Here is a 27,091-nt window from a genome sequence, read left to right as displayed (position 1 = left end):
CGTGCGTTTTGTCAAGAGGGTCCTGAGCACCAGGAGTGTGTGCCTTGAGATAAGAAAGAATGACAGGAGGGAAATAAATCATGCTGAGTGGGTGTGAAGGTGGTACTTTTCATGTTGTCTTCCTAGCAAAATTGAGCTCCGTAATGCTGTGTAGCTTTCGACACAATACATGACTCTGAAGTTCAAGGACTAAAAAAACCCCGTCTATGTACATAATGTTTCCTGCAGATCTATTTAGTTTAAGGATTATGAACTCTTCTTCCCAGGTTTTAACTGATTCTTTTAATTTTTACCTGGTGTCTTGGTTTGAAAGAGCAAGAGCATTTGTGACTCTCATCGACCCAAATGAGAATAAATTTTTGATGTTACTTCTTGAAGACTTCTTTGACTCTGCATTGGTATGTACGTGTATTAAGGGGACAGAAGGGTTGCCTTTATTGGATAGAAAGCCGTTGTTCACAAACAGCTTTCTATTAAAAAATAAATAGTTAAGCAGACCTTGTGCTCTAGGACTGAGCCAGGGATGCACCTCAGGTGGTGGGGACAGGCAGGGCCCAGGAGCCTGCTCTGGGCTGGCATTAGGCTGAGATTTGATGCACCTGGGAGAAGTTGCCATGGGGTGGCAAAGGGCTGCAGTGTTTGTTCATTTTCTAATGTGAAGTCAAGTGTTTGTTTTTGCAGGAAAATGTGCAAGTTCTGACACATCTTGTAAACAAAAGCTTTTGTGCTGAAGCCCTTGTTTTAAAACCCAAGATACTGCCACTGAGCTGCACCTTACATGCAAATGTGTCTGCCACAGTGGTCTTGGCAATTTGTTCCTGCTGTGGTTTGAAACAGATGATTTATTTCTAAAGAGTAATCTGAACTGCTTACAATTCTCATTTAGGTTTCTATTTTAAATATTCATAACTTTAAAAGTATTGGAGGCCTAGTGACATAAGTTTTCAGTAGGAAGAATGTGTTTAGCTTCTTTCCCCAAGCTGTTCCCCATGTCTTGCCTGTAGCTTACCAGAACTTTTTGCATCAGAATTTAGTTGAATACTTAGGACTCTTTTTCTGGAGACTTGAGAAAAAGTATTTGAGCAAAATAAAATTTTCTTCTTTCTCTACTAACCACAATAAAATTAAACACTCTACTTATTTGTCAAAATTTGATTTCTTTGTCTTCCTGGTCCACTTTTTCCGTATGCTTTCACTGTGGAGGATGAGGTGTTTTTTTTTGTGTTGTAGTAGTAATTTTTTTTAAATTATTTTAAATTTTCCTCAGTAGTCTTTGACATCCTTCAGATATCATATGCTATGATATCTAGTACTTTATGTGTTAACATAAAATGTGTTTCTACATAGGCCCATATGTGCAGTAAAAGTAATGAAGTGATGCCACGATGTGGGTTTTCCAGGGAAGCTGCAGGCTCTGCACTCTCGAGTGCTGCTGAAAACCCTGGGGGAAGTGGGTGCTTTGCTCCCTTTACTGTCCCTGCATAATGCCAACCTGTATGCTCGGGGTGACCATACATGATATACCTGTATCAGGTGGCACTGCTTTTCCTGATGTGGGTACAGTAATGTTTTATGTTATTTTAGCCCCTGAAAGGTGTGACAGTGGGGGCATAAATGCTTCGGCACTTTGAGTACTGCTGTTCTTGGGTTGTGGTGTGTTAATGGAGGCTTCCTTTACTTTTTCCATCAGGTGATTTGCAGGTGTAGTAACGAAGGTCAGTATTGCTTTTCTTTCCATTCCTTGAAATCCTGAATCTCGGTCTCAGGAGCGCATTATTTAATTCTGCTTGAACTCTATTCCCTTTCTCTTTTCCCCTCCACTCCCTACCTCCTCCTTCCCTCTGCAATATTTTCTTCAAATCCTCCTAATTTCCCTCCAGCTAGCTTTCATTAACATTTATGTTGGTGTACAAAACATTTTATTGTTTCTCTTTATTTGCTTGTTTGGAATATGCTGGGGGGAAAAAAAAAAACTAGTTGTGGTATCTTGCTTAAACAATCCACATCAAGTATTTCACTTGCTCAGAGTAAGTGGTGCTTCTGAAAGGACTTAAGGTTAGACAGTCTGCTCTTGCACATCTATTCCTAGTGGCTTCAGATGTTATTCCCTTGTTGAAGGCAACCACCTCCACAGAATAACATGGTAACTCCTTCTGCCAACCTAACTAGGCGGACGGATGTCTGCATGTGTCTCGTTCGTTTCAGTGGCAAGATGTTGTCTGTGGCTGCAGCTGGCTTTCCATTAGGGCAGGGGAGCAGGTGCTTTCTGAAAGAGCAAGTATCCACGTGCCCAGACATCCAGGCTCACTAGTCACGTAAAAACAAAGCATTAGATTGTGGGCCTGGTAACTTGAGCTTATTCGTCCTTGTAGCTTATTCTAGCGGGAGGAGAGTGGGCATGAGTGTCTTCTGGCTAACGTTCTAGTGGTTTGCTTTGACTTTGTCAAAAGCTGTATTTTACAGATTTATCTGTTGCGCTTAGTAGCTTCTCCTTTCTGTACCTATTTCAATAGTTAGCCAGGTTGAAGCTTTGTTTAAAACTGAATCCCCAGCTGGGATATTCTTATTCCTTCAACACCACAAACTGTAGTTACTTCAACTATCTTTTATATGGACCAGCTTGTTGCTAGCTTGTAACCTTTCAACTGATTTTTCTAGGGAAGAAAGAGCTGGTGAATTTATTTTTACCTGAACTAGGGCATCTAGTGACAGAAGCAGATATTTGCTGTGCTCTGCGTCAGGAGGTAAGACTCTTACTAGGAGAAGAAGATACAGATATGTGCACACGCAAGTGTGTGTGATTAGATAAAAAAAGTGAAAAAACATGTTACTGAATTCTTTCCCTTCCTATTCTACTCCTTCCTCTGTGGGGGGAAAGGCTTTGAGGACCCTCAACTCTATACTCGACAGTGTCCCGCGGGAGGAGAGAAAGAAATTCCCTCTGTCTGAAGAGATGTGCTCACTCACGTAAGTGGCTTTCCCTCCAAATCTTGTTGCAGGAAGATGGTGTTTAGCTACAGGAGTTAAAGTTATTTCCACTTTAACTCATTGCTTTATGTTGTTTCAGGAAAGACATTGCAAAAACTATACTGGAGGTTGGTGGTAAGAAGTGCTTAGTGGTTATTTTTATGAAGCTGGGGTTGTCCAGCTTTACTTAATCTGCTTATTTATTAAAGATGAATTATAATTTAAATTATTTCCTTATAGTTGATTTTTGGGGAGGAAAATCAGATGGTACTTTAAGAAAATATTAATCAAAAATTGTTAGATGCAACAATGCATTAGTTCTTTCTGGTTAGTATTAGTAATTCATATTAACTAATAAGAAAAGCTGAACTGATGTATGTAGAAATGTAATTAGATCAGCTTTATGTACCTGTTTACAAAATATGCTTGCTGTTAGTTTTCAAAAAATAAATTTAACTCCTTTGCCACAATGTGGACAGACTTCAGTCAATAAGGTTTATAGCCTCCTGAGGGAAATCTTGATTGATTTCTCCCGGCAGTAACCCTTTCTAGGGTGTTACCGTTGTATGTGAAATGGAACTGAATTGGAGTGAGTTGGTGATGAGGCTTTGCTCTCATGCCCTCCCTGATCCCCACAAACATCTCCCAATGCACGCCTGTGTCTTATGGTTAGCAGTGCTCCGCACCTCGACCTCACTGAGCCTGGAGCTAATGCTTGGCTCTTACCCTCTGCTGTTTTCCTAGGTGAAACTGAAGCTTGCTGATGAATACAACTGTACGGTATACTTGTAGCAATGCTATAAGCCTCTGTTATGCTGGAAGGGGATATTCATCCTGTGCTTATGTTTACCATGTAGATTATGACCTTCAGGTTGCCCTTTCAGAAGCACTTTGTAGGTTAATGACAAAAAAATGGAGGGATGACCTTGTTCACCACTGGTTTGAAGATAGCTATCTTGCTGAAGCTTTCAAAGAGATCAAGGATAGAGAATTTGAGACGGTGAGGGTCCTTATTTTGAAAACATACCTGACAAGTCTGTATAGGGGCTAGTTTTGGTTGAGTTCAGTTAGGATGTCCTTGTAAGAAGTTCCTAAAAAACTGATTTTATAAATACACAAAGTTAGTTATTTGTGGATGGTGAGGGGTTTTTTTCAATCTAGGAAATATAAAATGGCATATTGTTAAAATAGCTCTTGCTTCTAAATTATTTTACTTCTAAAGCATAAATAAGTTAATTTTTGTGGTTTAGGTTTGGAGGCTTGCTGGCCATAAGTTGGGCCCAACCATTTGTAGCAATCTGAGTGTTTCTTCCCCAGTGGCCTTTGGCATCACACTGACTAGTTTAAGCTTTTAACTGGAGTAGAGGTCACAGCCCAGTAAAATAACTTTGCAAAGGAAATGTAGCCTGATTTTTAATAAGATGTCATTTGTCTTGAAGGACTGCAGAAAATTTCTTAACCAGCTAAATGAAAGGCTTGGGGATGGAAGAAGGTAAGCTGTGAACCAACAGAATAGAGAGGTGCCATCATTAGTGCCGGGAGGAAAATCTAGGACTGTAAACTGACCTGGGTTATATTAAAAAAACCCTGAAGGATTTACATCACGAATGTGAATAATTAAAGTTCTTAAGACAGAAACTTCATTCATTTTAATGGTGGTTCTTTTGAAAGTAAAATCAATGAAGACAATGCAGCATTACTAAAATACTGTCTTCTCTAAGCTTTTCCAAGCTTAATTTACTTCTAGGAATTTATTAATTCTTTTTTTGAAATCAGATTAGTAACCCATCTTAATGATTTTCTTTCATAAAGTTGAACTCTGATGTTGAATGTATCACATGAAGTCTGCTTTTCTTCCAGAGTCTATTCATTTCCTTGCATATCTGCTTTTGCTGATGCCAACGAGGTAATAGTCCTTAACGCTGTGACACCTTCCCTACAGTGTTACTGCTGTTAAAATGTTACTTTCTGTGGTATAGGTGGGTTTTTTTCCCCTCCCTGTTTTTCATTAGAGAGCTTAATGTTCTGGAGTGTAGAGTCTAACCTTCTGTTCTAGTTGGGAAGTTTGCTTGTTTGTCACTTACCTCCCAAATTACAAAAGCAGAGTCAGCAGCAGTATCAGCCAAATGATAGAGGCAGTGCTTCTCTTCATGGTGATGACAGAAGAGAGATCTCTAATAGGAAACAGGAGGACAGGACAACTCTGATTCCTCTGGCAGAGCTGCTCCTGGGCTGCCAGAAAACAAGATTAGCATCGTGCCCATGTAGGGGAGGTCGTAGTCTCAGTTAAAGATCCTGCAGTTTGCTTTACTGGTCTTTAAGTAAATGTATTTGTGGCACCATTCCTGACCATTTTATCGAATCAAAACCAAGTTCCACTGCTTCTGCTTATTTCAAGTGCTCAGAAACACAGAAAACTTTCACAGACTCTCCTGCCACAAACATGCGAGCATTTGTGCATTGCTTTTCCCTTGGTTGATGTAGAGCCCCGTCTGACTTTCTGGGTATGGTGGGGTGAGTGGTAAGCTGGCAACTCGCAAGTTGATCCCAGCTCTTATTTCTGTACGGTATGCATATGTGTACAAACATGAAGGACAACTTTTTCCAATTTCATCTTGTTAAAGAAAACTGAGACTGAGACAGCTGTTGTGGGGTTTTTCTGGGAATGGCAGCACAGGTGTTCTTCTTCCCCAGGTGAAGAAGCCATCGGATGAGAAGCTGGAGGAGTTCTGGATTGACTTCAACATTGGTAGCCAGAGTGTGACTTTCTATGTGGACAGTAATGAGGTAACAGTAAAGCCCACATGGCCCTGGGTTAGCCTTAATGCAGCGTGTGCTCACTCAGCCCTTCTGATGTGGTGGCTTTGGTTTTCAAAGGGTGCTCTTTGGGACTCTGTGAGGCTGTCGAAAGAAGCTGTCAGCAGTTACAGCCTGAAGGGTAAGGTTTTCCAACCAGCATTATCCTATGTTTGGATGTGGGCCCACAAAACATAGGGAGCAAACCTAAAATCTTAGCACTGCTGAAGAGAGTTCCTGTGTCTTCTCTGCTCCCTGTCATGTGCTTTAATGGTCACCTCGCACCAGCTCTGTTTGGACTGTCTAAGGGCCTGTTCTGCACAGTTACCTACCCTCCTTACCCAAGCAGGACATGTTGAGGGGTCAGTTTATAGGTGTGCTAGGGAATAGCATAATCATCTAGATCAAAAAGAAAGAAATGGGTGAACAGAGTAGTTGGAAGTGCATGGGCAAGTTGTAAAAGAGACCGTTTAAAAAAAAACCAACTGAGCAAAACCAAACAAAAAAAAAACCCAAACACTTATTCAAAAGTTTTTGGAGTGATAGACTGAATGTCTTGCTCTAAACAGATTTAACTGTTTTTTTTACCCAGAGGATTATGGAGAAAAGATCGTTAAAATTTACATGAAGGATCCTGCTATTCTTAACAAAACAGAAGCAACAAAAATCAAATTATCTTTCAGTGCTGAGTTTGAAATCTTAAGTATACTTAGAAAAGTCCTGGGAGATGAAAAAATGATGGTAAGTAGCTACCTTTACTAGATAAGGACTACTTTTTGTAAGATCACTTTCACATGAGATTAATTCACACCAACAGATAAATGTGGCTGAAGAGTCTGTCCATGCTGGGATGCAAGCCAAGCAGAACGAAGCAGGTGATTTTTAAAAAAACGTTATTTTATTTCATGAAATTTCAATCACTCAGTTTTGAAAATAAGTATCTTCACTTTCAATCCACAGCTTGCAGTTAACCACAATAAAAAAAACAACGCAACCCCCAAGTTCAGTGTTCTGCTGTTCATATCTTGTGAGCTTTGTAACTGGTGTTTGTGGTGGGCACCATGGCCATCTGTGGCTGGGATTGCATGGGCAGGGGAACTGCTCACAGAGAGGATCTGTGCTCTGGCAGGTAGTCTTGCGAGGCACGTCTCAGCTGCTGGCTGACCTCTGACATGTTAAGTGTGCGCAGTAGCGTTCCTCCACCTGCAGGTGCAGTGCAGTGGGATGCCCCCATCTAGCCTCCCTTGCTTGGCCCATGCGTGGTTCTTGGTTTGGCTGGGCTGTGCAGGTGCCTGTGGGAGAATCCCTGCAGGAGGGGACAGTGGCGTCTGTGTGCTCATGGAAGCGCAGGTCCTCTGGTGGACCAGCGCTTGCGCCTTGGCACTTAATGCGCCCTGCTCTGCGCAGTGGGGGTGTGTGGTGGGACGGTCCCTACCAAGGCTTCCCACAGGGAGGCGAATTCTGTTTCTTATCAACAAGGTGGTGTGATAGAGAATGGTGCATTCCAGTGCCCTCACCCTGCACAGAGTGGATGATGCCCTGGAGGTGCCTGGGACTGCTGCGGAAGTGCATCCAGCGGGGCAGAAATGCTCACCCGCAGTCCCTGTTTGTAGAGGGAGATGAGCAGCAGCACAGCTCCTCTCTGCTGGAGGTCACCTGCTGCTGTATGCAGGGGCATCGCAGGCGCTGCAATAGATACCTTGTGTTGCAGGGCTGTGTCTGTGTGTGCCCCAACTACAAGCATAGCTATGTGCCTTACAGTAGGGAAGGCTCTTAGCTGGGCCTGGGATAGCCGTTATTTCCTCCTTCTCACCAGCCTACAGCCAATGCTTTGTATTTCTTTGAATTGAGCACATTGAATTTGCTGTGATTAAACAGTGTCATTTCCCATGTTGCCAGTGAAGGACATCTCCTGCAAGATGTCCCTTTCCAGGATCTTTTGGCTGAGTTTAATTTTGTTCCAAATGATAGACGTTGAGGGAACGTAGAGCCCGAAGCGCAGGTGTTAGACTGGGTGCCTTACCCAAACAAATGTCCAAGCCCAGAAATGGTCTGAGGGGAAGAGAAAGCAGCTCCTTTTCCCCCTTTATCCCACTCTGAAGTTCTGTAAATCCCCACCAAGGCTGTGACATGGTTTGAGGAAAAGCTGCTTTCAGCACAAAAGCAAAAGAGGTGCACACAATCAAAATTGGTCTTAAACAGGAAATGTTTCCTTGGCTCAATTTCAGTATCAAAGTATTTGAGAGGTGGCTTTTTTCTGTATAGTGATCTTTGCCGTTTGAAGGCTGGTATATGTCCTTGCTGCAAAACTGGCAACTGTATTTCAGTTTTTAAAGTGATTTACTTTTTTTGGTAGGCTATTCCCTGGTGTAACTTGCTTAACATATTTCCACATCTTCTAAGACTATGAACTCACAGCTCGCGCTCTACTGTTACCACCTGCTGTCTCAGGAATGTATCACAAGTTTGAAGAGCCCTTAGATTAGGTAGCGTTCTTTCTGTGCCAATGTTAAAATCCAATTTTTGCTTTCTTCTTAGTTAGCTTTCCTCTTAGTGACTGTGCATTTCAGATTTCTCCAGCTGAATACTCAGAAGAGCTACTTCCAGGTCTAGATGTCTGAGGCAGTAACTTCTTCAGTAGCCCTTCCCATCTTCCTCTAGTTACAACCCAAAATGAGCTTGGAGGTGCAGGTGAGGGAGAAGCTCATTTATCAGTGTCCACCATGACACACACACAGAGGTACAAGGTGGGCACTACTACTTGAAGCAATCAAGGAGTACAAAGGACAGAAGGTAGTTCATCTGTAGTGAAACGATGTTTATGGTGCCTGGTGGAGATTCAGTGGAGGCAAACAGAGATGGTGGAAGGTCTTGCTGGTCTGTTGCTTTAGCTAGACACAAAGGGTTTTTTCTGTGTCTTCTAGAACTAAAAATCAAGGTAGCAATAAGATACGATAAACTTGTATGTATTTATATAGTATCAAGGGGCTTAGAAGGGATAGGCTCAAGATGATGTTTGTTTAGCATTGCAGTTCTGCACCGGGTAATTTGGAGATGTTTATTTTTGCTCTCTTAAACATGATCTTGATGTTTGTGCCTAATAAGCTGCACTGCTATGTTTTTATGCACATGTGTAAGAATGGAAAGAGGGAGTGGTGTGTGTGTGTGTTCAATTACTGCAATGACATTCTTACCCCAGTTGCTGTTCTGCAGTGATACCCGAGTCCACTGATCCACAGAGGAGGAAAGATCCTTCAAACTCTGAAAACACGGAGACTGTATCAAACAACTTAGCCTCTCAGCACAGCCAGCAGTTAACAGGCAATGTAGCAGTAAGTGTTTGGTACATGGTGAAACCATCCTTGTGCCTCTTTTCCCCCTTCTCCAGTCTGCTCTTTTTTGATTGACGTGGTTAAAACCTTCTTTCAAATAAAGCTGGTTTGTACTCAAATCCGACACTGTTTTCAAACTCCATCTTATATTGCTGGGAAGTCAGCCTCCAGAGCTGAAATTTTGGCAAAACTGCTTTAAAAAGAACAAAGAAAATTTACTCCATCTTGTAAGGGGATGGTGGGATGCTCTTAGTGAGAAGCTGATCGTATCGCTTATACAACCTAAAATGTTTTATGCATGGCTAATAACAAACCTGTCATCCAGCTGTTGCCACAGGCTAGCCCTGAAAAACCTCTGTTCCTGAAAAACTCCCACTTCTCTATTGGTCATATGCATGCTCTGTTCATGGTTTCGTGTCTCTGAGCAGAAAAAGGTTAACTCTGGTGTCACCGTGATTGCAGTGAGCCAGCAGACTGACGCAGAAGATACTAACCAAGGCTCAGGTCAGGCATGGCTCCCTTCAGTTCCTTAAGTCTGACCCGGTTAAGTGTCACCCAAGTGACATGGTGAAGGCTCTGCTTTTGTGGGCCTTACAGCAAACGCAGTTGAAGCGTTTCATAGTAGCTCCAGAAGGTGAAGCTGTAGTTTCCTTGCCTTCTTCAGCAAAAAAGTCCAAAACTCCATCTCCAAGGGCAAAAGCTAAGCCTAGGTGAGTGTCTTGCAGACAAAAAATTGCAAGGTGGTTTTATTTCCTGGGTTGTTTTTTGTTCTGTTTTTCCTCCCCTGGGTCTTTAATGCATGTGATTTTGAGGTTTATTCCATCAGTTATTAAACAGAAAAAAAGCTTCTGTTTTGCCACCCTGGGTAGTAAGGCTGGTGGCCCAGAGTTACAGCACTTTGGACTTGCAGAATGGTGATGTTTGGTTACTGGCTCAGCTGCTACCTTGGTGTGACTTTTCTTTCTCATCACTGATTTACTCCAAATACAAGGTGAGCGTACAGCTGTATTACAGAGAGTTTAACTTCAGCTGTGTAACTGGAGCTCACCAGATATGTAGCTGTTCATAATGAAGACCATGTATTTTGTGAAAGATCATGTGAATTTGAGTTCACCTTGGTATTATGTACTTTTTTTTTAGAGCTTTGCGGGACAGCATTTCTTATAGTTAATGAGCTGGACTTCTGTAGAGGGACTGATTAGCTTTTTTCCCTACACACTTTTTGAACCATTGCTTTGATGCTAATTGGTGCAAGTTTTTTTTTCCTCTTAGTGCTTCACAAACTGACTCTTTGGGCTTTAAATGAACAGCCCCCTCAGCACTACATTCCCCTCTTGTGTCCTCTTGTCCCCAGTGAGAAGCCCCCAGAAGAAGAACCCATGGAGGAGTCACCACCAAAGGTATGTTTGCCTTGGGGCCCACCTGAGTGAAGAGACATGGGGCAGGGAAGAGAGAATCTGGTGGAGTTGCAGAAGGTGGCTAGGGTGCACTGACCTGCTCCTGCCCTTGAGCAGTGTCATGAGCCCATGTGGTGTCATAGCTGATGTCATGTGCCATTGAGCACCAGGAAAGAGCCGCAGAGGCAACAGCTGACAACCTCATTCTAGTGTGGCCCAACCAAGTAGTTAAAGCTCAGCTGAGTTTATTCAGTGTATATACCCTGGCAGTGGTGTGCTGTACTTGTGTTCCAGGAGCACGGTGTGTGGGCAACCAGCCCGGACCTGTGTGTGGGACACTCGTGTCACAAGACGTATGCGTGGTCTGCAAGAGCAAAGGTTTGCTTCCTGAAGGGAAGCAAGTCTTGGAAGTCTACAGCTGTGTTTATTCAGTTTTCTATCTGAGCTCTAATGATCCTCCCACATTAGATCCATCTCTGTACTCCTGGCACAGGAGCTTGCAATCTGTGTCAATTAACAAGTAACTGAAAGCCATCTGTAATTGTGTTTCTTCAGACAACTTGAGCACTTGGAAATGTCTACTGAGGTGTCCAGGTATTTAAAAAAAAATAAAAACCTATGCACTACACAAGAGAAATTAAATTCCCAAGGCAGTAATTTTAATTTGGAGTAGGTACTTACGTTATATAAGAAATGCACATTTTGGGTTTGTCCTTGGGTTTACGTTTCCAGGTACTAGGTTTAGGGTTTGTTTTTTTTAAATGATTTTTTAACTGACAGTTCAAAGGTTTTGTAACACTTGCCCGCTGCACAATGAATTCAAAGCTTTTGAGCTACTACTTTTTGTATCCTCACCCCCTTGGCCCCCCAGTTTCAGCTCCAGGACACTCATACTTTCTGGTAGGAAAGAACCTGGCAGGAAACAGTTGCAGATGGACAGTTGTGATAGGAGAAACGAAGTTTCCTGACACTCCTTACCTCTGCTTTTAGCAGCCTGTAGGATAAGAATATGATTTGGCATATGGTGGTCTGTAGATCCTGCAATTCTTTTCTTTTCAGAAGGATTCTACCTGGGAAAAGAGAAATAGAAAACCAAGTTTTGCCAAGCAGAGGGCTGAAGGCAGGTATGACACACAAGCCTTGTGCCCATGCAGCGTCTGGTGTGCTGGGTGATTTTTAGACCATTTCTAGCACTAATGGGGGGAAGGAATGCCCACGGGGTGGGCTGTCTGAACAGACAGCAAAGCAAGTGTGAGACTATGATGGGTCATAGCTGGTCTCAGGGAACCTTTGGGTCCCCAAAGTAATAAAGATTTCAGAAGCTAACTCATGTCTGCCAAAAATGCCCACACCTCTGTGATACTATGTCATGTTGGCTTTTCCATTTTTCCTCAACCAACTGTAATCTTCCCATCCAACAGCGAGTGGCAGCTTCATTCACAAATACATAAGCTTTTTCTGATATTGTCCCAGTTTTTTGGCATCTCATGTCCTAGAGTTTCAGGATGGCCTCTTTCTCAGCTTGTCCCCCTCCCTCACCTGTATAAATCTGTCTGCTCATGTTCAAAGCTAGTGGGACTGAGGGCAGATGCACTCAGGGGTGTGAGGGCCATATGCAGTCTGTGGCACTGGAAGTCTGCCTTGTTGCACCCTCCCCCTGTGCTCTCTGCCAAGTGTTGTGTGCAAGTTAACATCTGCTGCTGGGCAACAGACCAAAATGAACCGTACATGAGGGTCCCTGCTGCGGTCCTGGCTGTTCCGGGGCTTCCTTGGGTGTCTTGCTTCAGCCTACTGACCCTTAGCTTAAAAAAAACCCCAAATGTTTAGACGATTGTTTTTTTCTTTTGATTACTTGTAGATAAAAATGGGAAAAATGGGTGCAGAACTCTCTCATTACTACAGGTTCTGGGTTTTAAGATCAAATAACTTGATGCAGCAAATATAGGTGTAAAATGGGAGTAGGACTGTAGAAGTTCGAGCTGGAGGAGAAGGTCGTAGTTGGTCACTCTGCTCCCTCTAGTGTTTCGTATCAAAACGAGCATTTCTTTCCTTCAGGAAGCTTTAACGAGAAGAGCTCAGTTCTTTAGTCTTCCTATTCTTTCACTAGTAAGAAGGGGAGGATATACTGTATGTTGAGCAATAGTTGTAGGATTTATTTTTTAAATATTTGTTTCTCCAAGTCATAACTAAAGGTACGGTTAAGTTTAAATGTTGAAAGACATGAAAACAAAATCTAGATGCATATAGGGACGTGATTAGAGAACAAACATTAAATGTTAGAATTTTCAAAAGGGAATTAAATGGATTTTTTGTTTTAAATGCTTCTGCAATTATCTTTCCATTCATGATTTCTTCCTACCATGTATTATTATTGGTGACGTGGGAACAAAATGTCCACTACATAAACAGGGATAGGCTAACTTATACCTTCTGAATATTTATTGTAAAATTAAAAATCTACAATTGAAAGAGCGAGAATCAAGGCAGACAATAATAGAGGCTAAGTAGGAAAGGAACAAGTGTTTTTTCAGAAGCTGAGAAAACAGCATTTGAGGTATCTGAGTGTTTACTATATAACAGGGTTCATAGCGGAGGGGGTGGAAACAAACCACTTTATCCCCCCATATTCATAGTGAAGTTCTATAGGGTGACTCATCATGATTGTACGGCACTGACACATATATGTTTTTTTGCAGGAAGGAAATCTATGACTTTGAAAACTCAGACTCTGCAAGTCGTGAAAAGGTAAAGTTGAGACGGCTGTTAGGAGATGGGCTGAGGTCCCAGCTCAGCACCTAATAGACAGCAGTAACTTGAAGCAGGGGATGTCTCTTACTGCAGAAATGCAGTAAGGATGGACATGCTGTTATAGTAAAACAGGCAACTGGGATTCTGAGGTTCCGGTATTTCTGTATGGTGCTATACATGGAAATATTTTTTTGAGGCGGGGAGAGTGCTCATCACTTCTTGAATCTTGTGGTGTGTACTGTGTGATAAAACCAACCGCAATAGGAATTTGAGTGGTTGCTTGAGCGAGGCTGTGGGATATCTTTGTAATTGAAGGCCAACTTCTGTTTGCATTTTATGGAATATTGCAAGGAGATTGCTGAGCATCCTTCACTTTGTGCTCCTAGGCTAAACTAGAATAGACTGAAATCCATTTCAAGCCACACTTGGCACGTTGGGGATCCCTGGTTAAAGCCAGTCACTGCAAAACTTTTGTTGGAAATTCAGCTTGACTTATATTTGCAGACTTAGAAAAATTGAATAAAAATTAATCACTCTGCCTTGAAACTTTTGACCAGTTCAGATTTTCTCAGGAAGCTGAAAACTTTTTCCTGATGGGTTCTGTCAAGGTGGCTCCAGTGCACAAACCTTTTGGCTTTCAGCCTCTTCCTTGGTGCAGGTGCTCTCGCTGCTGCCTGTTAAATCAGAGGTGATGGGTGCTTAATGGGACACTCCAAATTTGTTATAAACTGGACACTGTCCAGTCCTTGCTACTGCCACTGGGTGTCAGCATAAAACCCTGCTTCATGGTACCCTGCCCAACATCCCACAGCCCCGTCCAAAGGCTGTCCAGGTACTGTGCGCTGCATTTACAGCACGCTGCTACTAGTGGTGTTAGTGCTTAAAATGACATTTTTTATGACATTATTGTTTAAAATAAGCATTATTGATAAAGCAAGTTAAAGAGAAACTAAGCCCATTTTAAAAAGCCAAATGTTTGTCTATTATAATTTGACACTTTCAATCAACAAATCCCACTCAATTAAAAAAGTTGAATTTCCATTCTGGACTTGTAATCCATTCCTCCTCTAGCCCTTTTGAGTCCTGATACATTTTTAGGTTTGTATACTATTTTACAGGGTAATTGAAGTTTAAGAAAAATACCTGCTTCTGTTTTAGGTTGCTGAAGCCAAAGGAAAGATTCTTGGCTACAGAGCTTCTTCACAAAATCAGAGGTACAGGATTTTATATCCACCATTTATGAACCTTTTGCTCTGTGAAAGAAGAGTTCATTGCCTTAGTTAAGCTGTTATGAATTGGGATCAAAAGGGCTGTGTGATGTTTCTAATAAAATAGTTCCTAGAATGATAGAATAGAATCATTAAGGTTGGAAAAGACCTCTAAGATCATCCAGTACAACTGTCAACCCAACACCCCCATGCTTCCTAAACCATGCCCTGAAGTGCTGTATCTATGCATCTTTTAAACACCTCCAGGGATGGCGACTCCACCACCTCTCTGGGCAGCCTGTCCCAATGCCCGACCACTCTTTCAGTGAAGAAATTTTTCCTAATATCCAATCTAAACCTCCCCTGATGCAGCTTGAAGCTGTTTCCTCTCATTTTATTGCTATAACTTGGGAGAAGTAGTAACTTGCGTAGCTGCCACAGCATCTATGGATGTTATCAATACTAATATTTAAAGAGTACCTGAGAGAATAATGACTCGTGTCCATTTTGGCAATAAGACTTAACTCTCAAACATTCCCCTTCTGTGATCGTATTCCTGAATTACTGATTTAATTTTCAAAACTGTATACACTCTTTGCTTTGCTTTGGCCACTTCCAGTTATAGCAAACTTCCAGGGACTTGCCACCTCTAAGTAAGTTGATTTTTTTTTTTTCTTTCAAAAGCTGATGATTTCCAGGTATTCCCAGATTGCTACTTTCAGAAACTAACCAAAGAAGAAAAAACTTCTCTAATGACTGTGCATTAACAGTTTTGTTTTATTTTTATCCAGCTTACCTCTTAAGGAGCCCCCTGCCACTGCTATTTGGCTGTGCCCCTTCTGCATTGCTGTGATGTGCTGTCACAGCATCTGCTAGTCTAACTCTGGTCTTTATGGGTTACTTGGCAGGAATTATGAAACAGGAAAAAAGAATGAGGACTCAAACAAGCTTGAGAGAAGGCTGGTAGGTCACCTGTGCTTCTTCATCCCTAGAGCCTTTGATTGCTGTGTGTATCCACCTGTACAAATTGGTTGCATCCTTCAAGAGGCTGCAGTTTTAAGGCTTACCCAGCGTGGAGGTGGAGAAATGTGTGCCTGGGGTGCCTCAAAATAGTCTGCTTGTTGCTACCAAAAGCAGTGCCAGGGTGCACCAGGACTTGCCAGGCCAGCGAACGAATGTCTGTTCATTTTTTCCTTGCTCCGCTCTTGGCTGCAGCTCAGGCATGCTGAGGCTTTCCTCCTTGCGAGAGCTTTTTATCTGGATGCAGGAGGGAGGGAGAGATGAGGATGGAGGATGCTGCAAACTCCACAAGGCAAAGGGCAAGAGCCTGCCTTTTGGTGTTTTTATACTGCTGGTTTTATAGTTAACTGTTGCTGTTCTTCTGGCAGATTTCACAACTTAAAATACTTCACATGGTGCACTGTGGGGAGGAAGAAATGGAATAATTTGGTAGCAAATGAAGGGGAATGGCTGGGGGGCTTCTGGGTGGACGTGAGGGAGCTGACTGAGCAGGACTCACTCTTAGTAGTGTCTTTAGTCTGGTTATAGGAAACATCTTTTCTCTGAAAGCAACAATGAAAATACAAGCACTGGTCAGAGTGAAAAAAGCTGGATCCTTGACCCTCAGCAACGGTCACTGACAAAATCTCTTGACTATACCCGAAAAAGACCCAGGGTGAGAAGTAAATTAAAAGGTAAGCTTGGTCCCCTGTTGACACTTAGCTATGTGCAATGTAGTGTGCTGCAGGTAAGAAAATGGCTGATGGTGGTTTGAGAAGGAGGATTTGCCTGAGTCCTGAACTGAGTAGGAGAGAGCAAGCTTGAGGCTGGCAGCGAGGGGTGCCCAAGGAGGAGGTGCATCGTGCATCCTTGTGCTCAAAGAACTGGGCTCTTGTCACCTTTGCTCCGGTGAATGTACCAGGGTTCAAATGTTCATTTGCAAATTGGGCCTCTAAATATCTGCATGGGTGCAGTCCTCTGTATAACAAGGCTGAAAAGCCTATGGGTACTGAGCTGATGGCTGTGTTGGTGCTCTTGAACATAAGAGGAGGAAGATCTCTCTGGATCTGCTGTACCTCCTCCCTACAACTTTCACTCCTCTTGTCTGCAGAAATACAGTTGACTTGGGGAATAAACCTTGAAAAACCACAGTTTGCAGACGATGGCACGATGCTTCCCTATTTATATGCTGGCAGGCCAATTGTCCTCTGAGTCACTTACAAAATCAGATACGATAATCTCTGATAGTATCCTCTGCTCAAGCCTGACTAACAGCAAACCTCCCCTGTGTCTTTGCTCTATGGCTGCCTCAGCTGCTGGGACCTCCAAATTCAAACTGAATTGCCCTGAAAGAGTCAGAATGTCTCTGTCCCTCTCACAGAGGATGAGCCTGGCTCAGGTAGATGTTGGTTTCTGTAGGGATGAAAAAGCAAAAGAAAGTTGAGGGAGAAATTATACTTTACACTGTGTTTCCATGGGAGGAGTTGTTCTCATTCCAGTGTCAGCCCACGCACCCTGGCTGGGCCGTGGGGATCATCAGACAAGTTGCTGAGCCTACCCCTTTTTTGGCAACTGCTCTGGATGCAGCAAGTTGCATACGTTTGCATCATTTAGAAGGTTCATTTGAAAGGGGTTTTGAAGCTTAATGCAAGTGTAATGAAGTTTTCTCTTGTAAATGCCTGGAAAACCAAATGCAAAACTGGATTATTTAGCTGCAGTGCAATCCTTAACTGGGTAAGACATACAATTACACTGTCAGTAACCAGGTAGTCTTTTCTTCTTGCAGTTCTTCCAGTGTCTTCCCCAAGTAGTGGCAGCGACCAGCAGACAAAGGAGGTAAGGAGGTGCCATGCCTGGGTGCCTCAGATCTAAAAACATTACATATGCAGAACATGCACAAATGAGTGGTAATTAAATAAACTGGTGTCATTTTTCTTCTCAAATGTTCTGATGGACAAATTTTCCTACTAAGTGCTGCTGAGACTGTTGAGCTACTAGAGGCTGGGGAAACAAGGACATCTTTAGGCAAACACGTGAAACTTCATAGAAACAACTGTGCGTGAGCCCTGAGTATAATATTTACCTGCAATAGGTAGAAAACTGGGGAGGAATTCACAAGTCTGGTGTGACACCAAGCTGATGAAGGTGTCGTTCCAACAGGAACGAATTTGGCTTTAGGGGCATGCCACAAGAGCCAGAGCTGCCTGTCCAAATACCTGCAGAAATCCCCGTTGGCTCCTACTAGTCTGTGACCCTGTGCTGTCCTCTGCCCTGTCCTGCCAGCTGGTGCCTTGGGAAAGCTCATGTTCTCATTTGCGTTTTGCTGGCAATTTTCAGGGCTTTTATTCAAAGTCCTGTGTTCATGCTGCGTCCTGGTCGTCCTGGTTCATGTGCTGTCATTCTCCACTTTCAGCTATAGCTCTGGGAAAACTAACGATGGATTATACTGGTGGGGGAATTAGTGGACTAGATATAATCAAACAAAATAAAATACAGTTTAGCAGTGTCAGACTTTTCCAGTGGCCAGCCGTTAAGTGCTGTGTATCAAATGTTTCGGAAAGGTCCCCATGTAAATACAGAAAGTTTGGGGAAACCTCTCCAGAACTGGTGGTTCCATTAAAAGCTTTTATTTTCCCCTGGAAACATTTTCTTTTTTTCTCTTGACTAAAATGCTTTGATTTTGCATATGAAAAACTTCATTCACTATACAACTCTAATGACTAAATGGAGAACTTAGGCATGCGTTGACCTTCAGGGCACAGATGTCCTTGAGTGTTGGAGAAGGCTATCAGTATGTTAGGCATATTTCAAGTGTATCTTTGCTCTTAGTGTGTTTAAAAAACCAAACCAAACCCTTCCTCCCCCCAAAAAACCAAACCCAAACCCCTACTTCTGTACTTAAAGTTTAAATAAAATACATACTTAACTTGGTTTTGTTTTAGCAGGGAACATCAAGGCAAAGACCTCAAAAGGTGATGCTACGGAAAAAACCCACATCCAGTTCCAAGGGAGATAATTTACCTACAGTGGACCTTGCTGGTATTTATTACTCTTTCTCAATGCATTAAAAAGGTTGTTTTGATACCTGTGGGTGTGTGGTGGTTTTGTTTTGGGTTTTTTGTTTGGGTTTTTTTTTTTAATTTTGCCTTTTTCCTTCATATTTTCTTCATAAACATTCTGCCTTGTGATATTTCTTGTAAAGGCTATGGGGGCTGGATATTGTTTGTAGATAAAGCCTCTTGAGCAGGGAAAGCATTAGCTGGGGCTAATGAAAGGTGAAGGAATGAACTTAACTGGCAGCCAGAAATAAAACACCTTTTGGACTGTGTTTGAGCCATTGTCTGTTCCCTGTATGAAGAGAGGGTGGTGATTTCTCTTCTTCCCCCTCTGCACATGTCATTAAATTGAGGTTTCTAGTCAATACAGGATTCAACCTGTATTGCCTGTGCCATTTGGCTGATCTCTCATGCAGATGAAATGTCCTCAGAGGAGATCGAAGGGAGTCCACTATTACTTGATCTGTCTGCAAAGGCCTATTCCAGTGATGAGGAGAAGGCCACGCAGGTGCAGTATGCAGCGCTTAAACTCCTCCTAATCCGCTGTCAGCCTACTTCTCATCTAAAACAAATGCATCATGTCGCTTTGCTTCCTATAACTAGGCAAGTACCTGGCAGCTTGTCTGCAGTGCAGGATGGGTACCTTCTTATTTTGTTGTCCTTCTCTCCTTAGAAGTTTCATGATGCATCTGGCAAATTGTCAAGAGAAGAAGAAACTTCTAAGCTGAAGGACTCAGGTTTGTCAGTCTCAATAACATGGAAGAGCTGTTTAAAAAATAGAAGGGGGTGTTAGAATGGAGTTGTCATCTTCTTTCAAAGACAAGTAGGCACTGAGCTCTTTGATATTTGAAGGATACTTTTTGCATAAGAAATATCTACTATTTCTGTTTTGTATATCATGATAGGCTACGGCAAGATGCTTCATGTATGTTCCTGAGTTCATTACTAACTCTTAAATCCTGTCCTTGACCACAGGGGAACGACTAGCATAGCTTTTGAGAGCTAGGGATTTACAAACCCAAGATAAAACAGGTTTTGGGCGGCTTTTACTTATTTCTCATATTTTTTAATGATTTCAAAGTGCAGTGCAGCTTCATTTTAAAAAATAAGTACCCCTGAAAGTTGTTGGCTTTCTTTGTACCTAAGGATGTAGGCGTAGACATCATTATAAGCATTTAGTAAATGGTGACTTATATTACTGCTGTAGCATTTTTTAGGTGAGTGACATTTAAGGACCTTTCTTTAATAGAACAGAACTCAGATGAACTAATTCAAAACTGCAGCACAGTCTCTGTGATGGGAAACAACCGACCCTCAAGAAAGTCAAGCAGCAACGGGCTGCCTTCATCCTAATTCTAATGCTGATATAGTTCTGAGAGAGACTATCTTAAAGTTACTGCTGTGACTATGAACCAAGTCACTGAAGCTTTGACTGCAGACAAAAGCATTCTCATGAGCTGGCTGTATTCGGGTTCCCAATGTCTCTCACCTATTCAGCATTTGCAGAATATACCTTTGCACCAACATATCTGCTTAATTTTGGGGGAAGATAAGTGCTGAGAACTTAATTTTTATCACTGTTTACTGTACAGTCTTACAGTGGGAGAGGAGTTGATACCACATGAAGGCAGAAGTTAGGGTTATGTTCAGAAATTTCGGATCTGGTCTGCAACTGCATTTGAACACTTGGGCCATGAACCCTAAATCTACTTCAGTGTGCTCTTCGTGTTCCAGCCGGCCCCCTTGTCCTGGACTCCACCACCTTCCTGCTTTCTGCCCTGTGGAGACTCCAGAGAGATGGTTGTTCAAAAACAGACACCTCACTGAGCTCAGAAAAAGTGGACAGTGAGACAAAATTATTATTTTTTGCTGTTTCAAGTTTTCCTTAATGTACAGGCTGCAGCCTCCCTCACCACATTCCTGAGGGTTTTCCTGGGTTAAAAGTAATTGTATGACAACTCTAGTGAAGCTGCAGAAAAGGCGGCTGTTATGCGTGTGAATAGTTTTTCTCTGTCCTGTATATTTATGCAACTCGTATTTAAGCAGTAACCAAAATTAGCTCAGGAGCAAATGAGCATAAACGGATTGTGAGCTTGGACTGGAAAAGAGAAGGGGAAGAATCTGGGCAAGAGTCTTCTTTCTGGTTAGAATAGTGGGCCAAGAAATGAAGTTGTCTCCAAGATGGAGATGTGGTAGCTTTCCAGTTACCTGCATAGCACTAGGTAATGTAGTTGCCCACTTCTGCGAGGGAAGAGACTTGCTGGTACAGTCTTGTCCTGTCCTGTAAGTGTGATGCCAGAACCTAAAATTAAGTTGCCTGCTTTTCTGCAGGATTGGTAATTCCAGTGGTGCTTTTTGCTTGAGTAGCTGGTAGGTACTGCCACGTACCTCTTGCAAAACAACAGGTCTGTTCTGAAACATCTTCTATTCTCTTTCTAGATATATTTAGCGGCACTGTCATAAAAAAGCCTAAATTTTCCAGTTGGGAAACAACTCATTTGTCCTCTGACGCTTCCTATACACCAAGGAAATTTCTTGATTCAGTAGAGAAGGAAGCAGAGATCCAAACAGGTAAAGTCACGTTGGCAATTGAGGTGAAGTGTTTAAATGCTTTCAGCTTTTCTTTTTTGATGGTAGAAATCATAGTCATATGGAAGCTTAGAGATGAACATGTAGGGGAAGAGATCATCTCCAAAAGTCAGAATGTAGGAGAAGACATGTATTGCAGCACTGCCATTTGATACCACATATGTAGAGCTGTGAATAAGGAAATTTGGGTTTCCTAACCACAGTCCACTTGGGAGGCCCCTCAATGATGCCAGCATTTTCTAGTCTTTCTGAATAGTGATTGTCCAGAGCTATTAAAAAAGAAACTGGAAAAAGCATGCAGATAATGGAAAAAGTAACTGCAAAACACTGCAAACTCTGAACAGAAGGGGTTTCGGGTTTCCTCGAAATTAATAAGTAGAAGACAGGAAAACGGTGGCCTGACTCTTTTTCGTTGTGCTGTACTTTTGCAGTGCCATATGCAAATATGTTGCTCTTTGTGTTTGGTTAATATCGTGCCTCTTCTCCCACATTGCTTTCTAACAAGTCTTTCTCAATGCATTTTGGAGCAGTTTCCCTCCTGTTTGTGAGCTCTAGAAGAGCAAGACTCAAATTCAAGCTCTCTAACAAATGTTGTTGTTCACATGAACGACAAAACCTTTAGTAGCAAAAGGGTTTATATCCCAATAAGCCCTCCAGCACAGCACTAACTGGGCATATGCTTACTCTTAGGTCAGGAAATGGACGATGGTGTAGATGATGTGTTTTTTTCAAAGATGCTGCCTGAAGACTTCAGTGATTCAGGGGTGATTGCTGCATTTGAAAGCTTTATCCACCAACTAAAGAAATTGTTCTGGGTAATGTGCATTCTCATAACATATGTGCCATGTTTGGCATTTTCTCATAGTAAATGAAATTACCTTTTTATCACCAGGGCAGTTTGCATAAATAGCACATATATATTTTGTGGCCAAGAACAGATTTGTACTGGATCAGTACTTTGTATTGTGCAACGATGATTTTTTTTTTTGACTTGGTGTTAGGTGTTCACACTAAATTTTTAGTACTAGTCCTTGAATCAAGGCTGGAGGTGGTTGCATTTACAAATCAGTTATGATTAAAATGCTTCTGTTAGTTTGCATAATGCACAGTTTGCATTAATGCTGGTCTGAAGTGGTGATAATAAAGACCTGGTTTTGTGCAGTTAAATGTGTGGAGTATAGGTGAAGTTTGCTGCTTTGCTGGCTGGAGAGCAGGACCTTGACCTGAAGTCACATGGGTTACGTAGAATTCTGTTGGTGTAACTAGTGTGGCTGAACAAAATCAGTTCGTATTTGCAGTATCCTACTTATGTGTCATCTCACTTAGGTTTACGTTTGACATAAGATGGTTTCCACTAAGCTGAAAGGCAGTCCACAGAGGGGTTTGCCTTCCAGGGAAGAGTTTTGCAAGCTAGACTTCGAGGTTCTGGCTTGGGCCGTTGCCGTCCCCTAATGGCTTGTCTTGTGGTTAGTCCCGGTACAAAAGGATGGAGACCAGTGCGCAGAACGCCCTGAGGACTTCAGAGAAGAATGTGTCTGCCCTGCTGAACCAGATACACCAGTGCAGGTAAGCTGATTGCTGCTGACTGAAAACAGCTTCAGCTTTGCGTAAATTTTGATGTGAAAAGAAATGCCTCTTTGTAAGCGAACCTGACAGTAAGCTACTGTGCTCATTATGGTTTGTAAGGCAAAATAGCTTGTCTGTGTATCTCTCCTTCCTTTTCCATAAGATGAGTTTCAGAAGCATAGCTCCTGGGATTTTTCCTGCTTTTCCTAAAAGGGTAGAGTGGGTGAATTAATTAATGCCAAGTAAGCTTGAGTTAGCAGCAGTTGATGAAGCAGTCCTTAGACTGTCTTCTGATTGCTATCAGTGTTCACAAATCTGTGTGACACAACCCTCTTGTTACAGTTAGTAGCCCCTGTTTCTACATCTTTTGAGAAAGAAGCCAGACTCTGATTTACTAATGAAGTGGGCGAGAAGAAAAGTAAGGGGTCTGTTATAGACCCATTTCCATAGATTGTTTCCATGTGCATGAAACAAATGCCAACTAGTAGACTTCACAGGCACTCACCAGATAGGGCTTTAAGCAGGTCATTTTGCTTCACAGGCTCTCAAATTTCTCAGATAGGATTTAAATTAAAAAAAAATTATAATGGATTTATTATAAGTGAAATACAAGCATAGCTTGAGATGTGAGTAAGTCTATCAGCATTCCGTATCTACTACATGTTCAGTTTGCAGGATTTGGATCAAATGTAATATTAAACAATAGCCTTAAAGTGCAAAATCCCTGGTATCACTAGGATGTCTATGAGTAGAATTTGCTTGTCATTAAGGTACATGGAGAAATTTGAGTTCCAAAAACAAAACCAGGGAACGTTTTGGGATGGAAGAGTTGTTGGTGGTGAGCTGCTGCCATGCTTTGATGTTATTAACTTAGTAACATGGAGCCAACCAAAGCCATATAGGACAGTGGGGACAGAGCTGTGCCAAATCTGTCGTACCCCAGAGGGTAGTTTCTAAAGTCACCATCAGATGATGGCTTGGCATCCCACTGCCAGGGGAAAGGTGACAAACCCAAATGGATAAGGCTGTTGCTGTTTAAGGTTTAGAAATCACTGGCATCCTGTGGCAGCACCATATGTGTGTATCGAACCCATGGTAAAAAAAACCCATCAGAGGTTATATATGCCAAGATGCTGTCTTCAGCTTGGGATGTCTCTGCTGAAGTCCCTGCAGGTTGAGAGAGTATGCAGGGCAAATATTGCACTGGGAACCCTGTTGTATGCTCTGTCCTGGCCCTCCATTTTTGGCTGCTGTCTAAGACAGTCTGACCTGGTACAGCTATTCATGTGCTCTGTGATGTACCTGAGAACAAAACTGCCCTATGTAGTTCAGCAGGACATTTGCTTCTGCCTAAAGGCAGGTTTGGTGCTGAAAGGCTTGTCATCTGCCTGGTGCTACTGCACATTAAAGTGTCAAACTTGTTTCTGTTCTTCATCGCTAGGCTGAGTAAACTGGAGACCTTCCAGAAGATTGTTGTTGAAGAGCTTGCCAGTCTAGAGAAGGAAACCCAAATCTTGGCAAACATGGAGAGGGATGCAGTGGTGTGTACAACTTCCTGTGTGCCAGCCTGCGGAGGTACCCCTTCCCAAGTAATGGGGATTTTCTTTGGGGCTCTTTTTAGGACTTCTGGAATGCGCAGTTGCTCAAACTGAATTCTTTCTGCAACCAGCAAAAGCAAAGGTATGTCTCTACTGGCTGTCCTGCATGCTCACAAGTCCCCTCACGGTCAAAGAGGGGACAAGTTAGGCTGGTTGGTACCCTTGCTGGTATATTGGAAATTATTCTGAACCCAGTCTGGCATCTTCACTTGGTGTCCATTGATGGAGCCTTTGCAGCCTCATGAGGGTTTTGAATTGGGACTAGGGTGCAATGAGGGACTCTCTGCATGGGAAGTTGTGCAGGACAAGGCACATACCTCAAGAGATCTGTACCGGAATCTGGAACAAGGTGTGCACCCTTTTATCATGTCTGTATCTATAGGTCAGAGGAGGGTGGAGGGAGGCAATAATTTCCTATATTAAAGATACTGTTGGTGCAAATGCTGGGCAGAAAATTGCAAAAGGGGCAATCCTCAGGTTCATTTTTATTGGTAACTATATCTGTTCAAGTTGCATCAGTAAGTACTAATGCTTCACAGACAAACTAGCCAAGATAACTTTTCTTCCAGAATTCAGTCTGTTGACTCAGCCCTGGGTGAAACAGCAAAGAGTTTTGCCGACGCTACCCAGAATACAACGGTATGTACAGTACGCAAGCAGCTCTGCACGAGTGGACTCTGAGTTGTGGCCTGACTGATAAGTGTTGGAAGCGAGCAAAATGAAGCTGGAGTCCTGGGAGGGGAAACCTTTAGTTAGCTGAGCTGTAGGACCCCCACTTCTGATGCATGGAAAGCATTGAGAAAGCAGTGTTTGCCCTGCTAGGGACTAAGGAAGGTGGTCGAAAAGCAGCTGCCTAAGAGAGAAGGTAAGGACAAGGACCATCAGGCAGTGATGCTTCTCCTGGGTTCATATCTTGGGGATTCCTTCATCCCAAGGCTGGTTTCTGTGTAGTTAGTAACCCCTGATGCAGTTCTCTTCTGTCACTTTGTCCCACTTACCCTTGGAGTTGTGCGTCCGTGACATCCAGTGGCTAGGAGCTCTGCAGCCCAATAACACCATGCAGGCTTTCTCTTATCTGCTTTTTAGGTCTGGCAACATCTAGCCTTGATGCCTCCAAGTTTCATTTCTAAAAACCGAATCTATTCATTTACCTTATATCCCAGTTAAGTATTTCTGTTTAAGTTCTTAAACTCTTCAGAGTCTAATCACTAACTTACGTCCTCATTTTAACTTGTAGGTTAAGCTGAATACTCTGTTAATTATGATACAATACTTAGTTTCCATCTTGTCCATCCCATCACGTGCACATATATTTTTTGCTACTGCTGCTGTTGCCGCTTTTATGCACAGACCTGATGGCTTTGGGGTTTAGCATTCCTGCAATAGGACTGATGGATTACTATGACGTGTGTGATGCCGTGTGCCTGCACTGCACAGAGCTAAAGAAAGCTCCCTGTGTTGAAGGAACAGCCATGTCTGTAGTCAGTCCAGTAGGCTGGGCCTGGGATTTTAGAAAAGATGCTGAAAACAGAGGGCTTGCTTCTTTTAGCTGTTAAAGCTGGAATACTGAGCCTTTCCCTAGAGAAAAGTTTCCATTACAAGCACTGAGTTGCTTGGGGACACAGGCTTTTCCCTTACCAGAGGTGCTCCTTATGGAGGACACCTTTAAAGAGGGGCAGGGCTGAGGAAGGAGCAATCATATCATGGGAGCTGCTCATCCTGCAGTATCTTGTTCCAGGGTGGGTGCTTGAGAATTAAAAGCTGAATCTACATGTGCTTTTAAGATCTGTATAGTTTCCTTTCTTATGCAATACAAAAATTTGTGTAAACTTCTGAAATGTTTTTAATTATCTTTTTTTTTTCCTTCCCTGCAGTATGAACGCCCAATGAAGAAGGAAGTAGAAAACAATGTGTTCCTGGTTCCTTCTGACTAGCAAACCCTTGAATTCATTAAAGCTCTTAATATTTGAGCACCTTATGCAGTGTAGAGAATACATCCTGTGAAGGATGTTAATTTATTTTAAATGGAAAGGAAAAAAAGGGGAGAAAAATAACATTGATGTTGATCCTTCTTTTGTGTAAAAAGAATATACACTGCTGAGTGGTCTGGCTTTGACTCCTGGGTTGATAACATCAAGTTTTTCTGAAAAATTGCAAGATGGGTCCATTAAATATCAAAGAAATAGAAAATGAACTGAATATTATGATTTAGCCACCAAACCGATGCATATACTGGCTTTCTTTGAGTATTCTGCTAAAACCTTTATCAAATGTAAAAGCATTTAATGATTAATTCTAAGTAAAATATTGTTTGCATAGGATAATGATCTCCTAATTTCTTTTGAGTCGATGCACTGTGCATGCCTGCAGAAAGGTACTCTAGAGTCCTGTTATACCCTGCGTGGGGTGTGTTAGGGGTAGCCTTTCTTGTCTGCATCCAGCACTGTGGGAACTGCTGGCTTGAAACCAGAGCTGCTCGATTCTGGATTGCGGAGATAAAAGCACAGAGGGATATACTGGATATTGGCCAGATGCCTGATGGCAAACTGGAGACTGTGGAGGGCAAGAAACTTGAAGCATTGCAGAGAAAATGGTAGGTGAAGCTCGAGAAGTTATTTTTAAAACCAGTGACTATTGGCTTCTAGGAGAGTTCAAAGTCCAATGAACAATATTAGGATTAGATAAACTAGCTTCAAAGGTCTCTTGAAAGCAAGTAGCAGATAAACCATGCTATTTAACATCTGCTTCGACAGAGTTCCCTAAATCACAGTTGCTCTTCACAAACTGCCTTTAATGCTGTGGCGGACTTCACACATACTAGTGTGTCTTAATGAA

The 27,091-nt window shown here is 42.4% G+C and overlaps 1 protein-coding gene across 1 annotated transcript; it reads left to right on the top strand.

The window, feature by feature from the left end:
• The first annotated feature begins 362 nt into the window (after positions 1 to 362).
• On the top strand, positions 363 to 26,815 carry SYCP2L (synaptonemal complex protein 2 like). The gene is made up of 32 exons (XM_075086145.1): positions 363 to 398; positions 1,691 to 1,715; positions 2,659 to 2,744; positions 2,879 to 2,967; positions 3,068 to 3,102; positions 3,825 to 3,967; positions 4,407 to 4,459; positions 4,828 to 4,873; positions 5,662 to 5,754; positions 5,845 to 5,905; positions 6,356 to 6,504; positions 6,581 to 6,638; positions 8,977 to 9,095; positions 9,524 to 9,593; positions 9,760 to 9,805; positions 10,450 to 10,495; positions 11,555 to 11,616; positions 13,189 to 13,237; positions 14,399 to 14,454; positions 15,357 to 15,411; positions 15,986 to 16,142; positions 17,234 to 17,283; positions 18,390 to 18,486; positions 18,920 to 19,011; positions 19,177 to 19,240; positions 20,943 to 21,074; positions 21,783 to 21,907; positions 22,564 to 22,658; positions 24,100 to 24,199; positions 24,280 to 24,338; positions 24,826 to 24,895; positions 26,131 to 26,815. The coding sequence occupies exons 1-32, from the start codon at positions 363 to 365 to the stop codon at positions 26,188 to 26,190; spliced, it is 2,478 nt and encodes an 825-aa protein (XP_074942246.1). The 3' UTR covers positions 26,191 to 26,815.
• Positions 26,816 to 27,091: the final 276 nt, after the last annotated feature.

Source organism: Phalacrocorax aristotelis, chromosome 2 (assembly GCF_949628215.1).
Source record: "Phalacrocorax aristotelis chromosome 2, bGulAri2.1, whole genome shotgun sequence".
In the NCBI taxonomy this organism is placed as follows: domain Eukaryota; kingdom Metazoa; phylum Chordata; class Aves; order Suliformes; family Phalacrocoracidae; genus Phalacrocorax; species Phalacrocorax aristotelis.
This window is presented reverse-complemented; position numbering and strand designations above follow the sequence as displayed.

Excerpts from the sequence above, each read along its gene's own strand:
- SYCP2L (XM_075086145.1), top strand. The coding sequence starts at position 363 with ATGTTACTTCTTGAAGACTTCTTTGACTCTGCATTG. Across the intron at positions 16,143-17,233 it reads GGTGAGAAGTAAATTAAAAG|TTCTTCCAGTGTCTTCCCCA; the intron begins GTAAGCTTGGTC and ends TTCTTCTTGCAG. Across the intron at positions 19,241-20,942 it reads TTCTAAGCTGAAGGACTCAG|ATATATTTAGCGGCACTGTC; the intron begins GTTTGTCAGTCT and ends TTCTCTTTCTAG.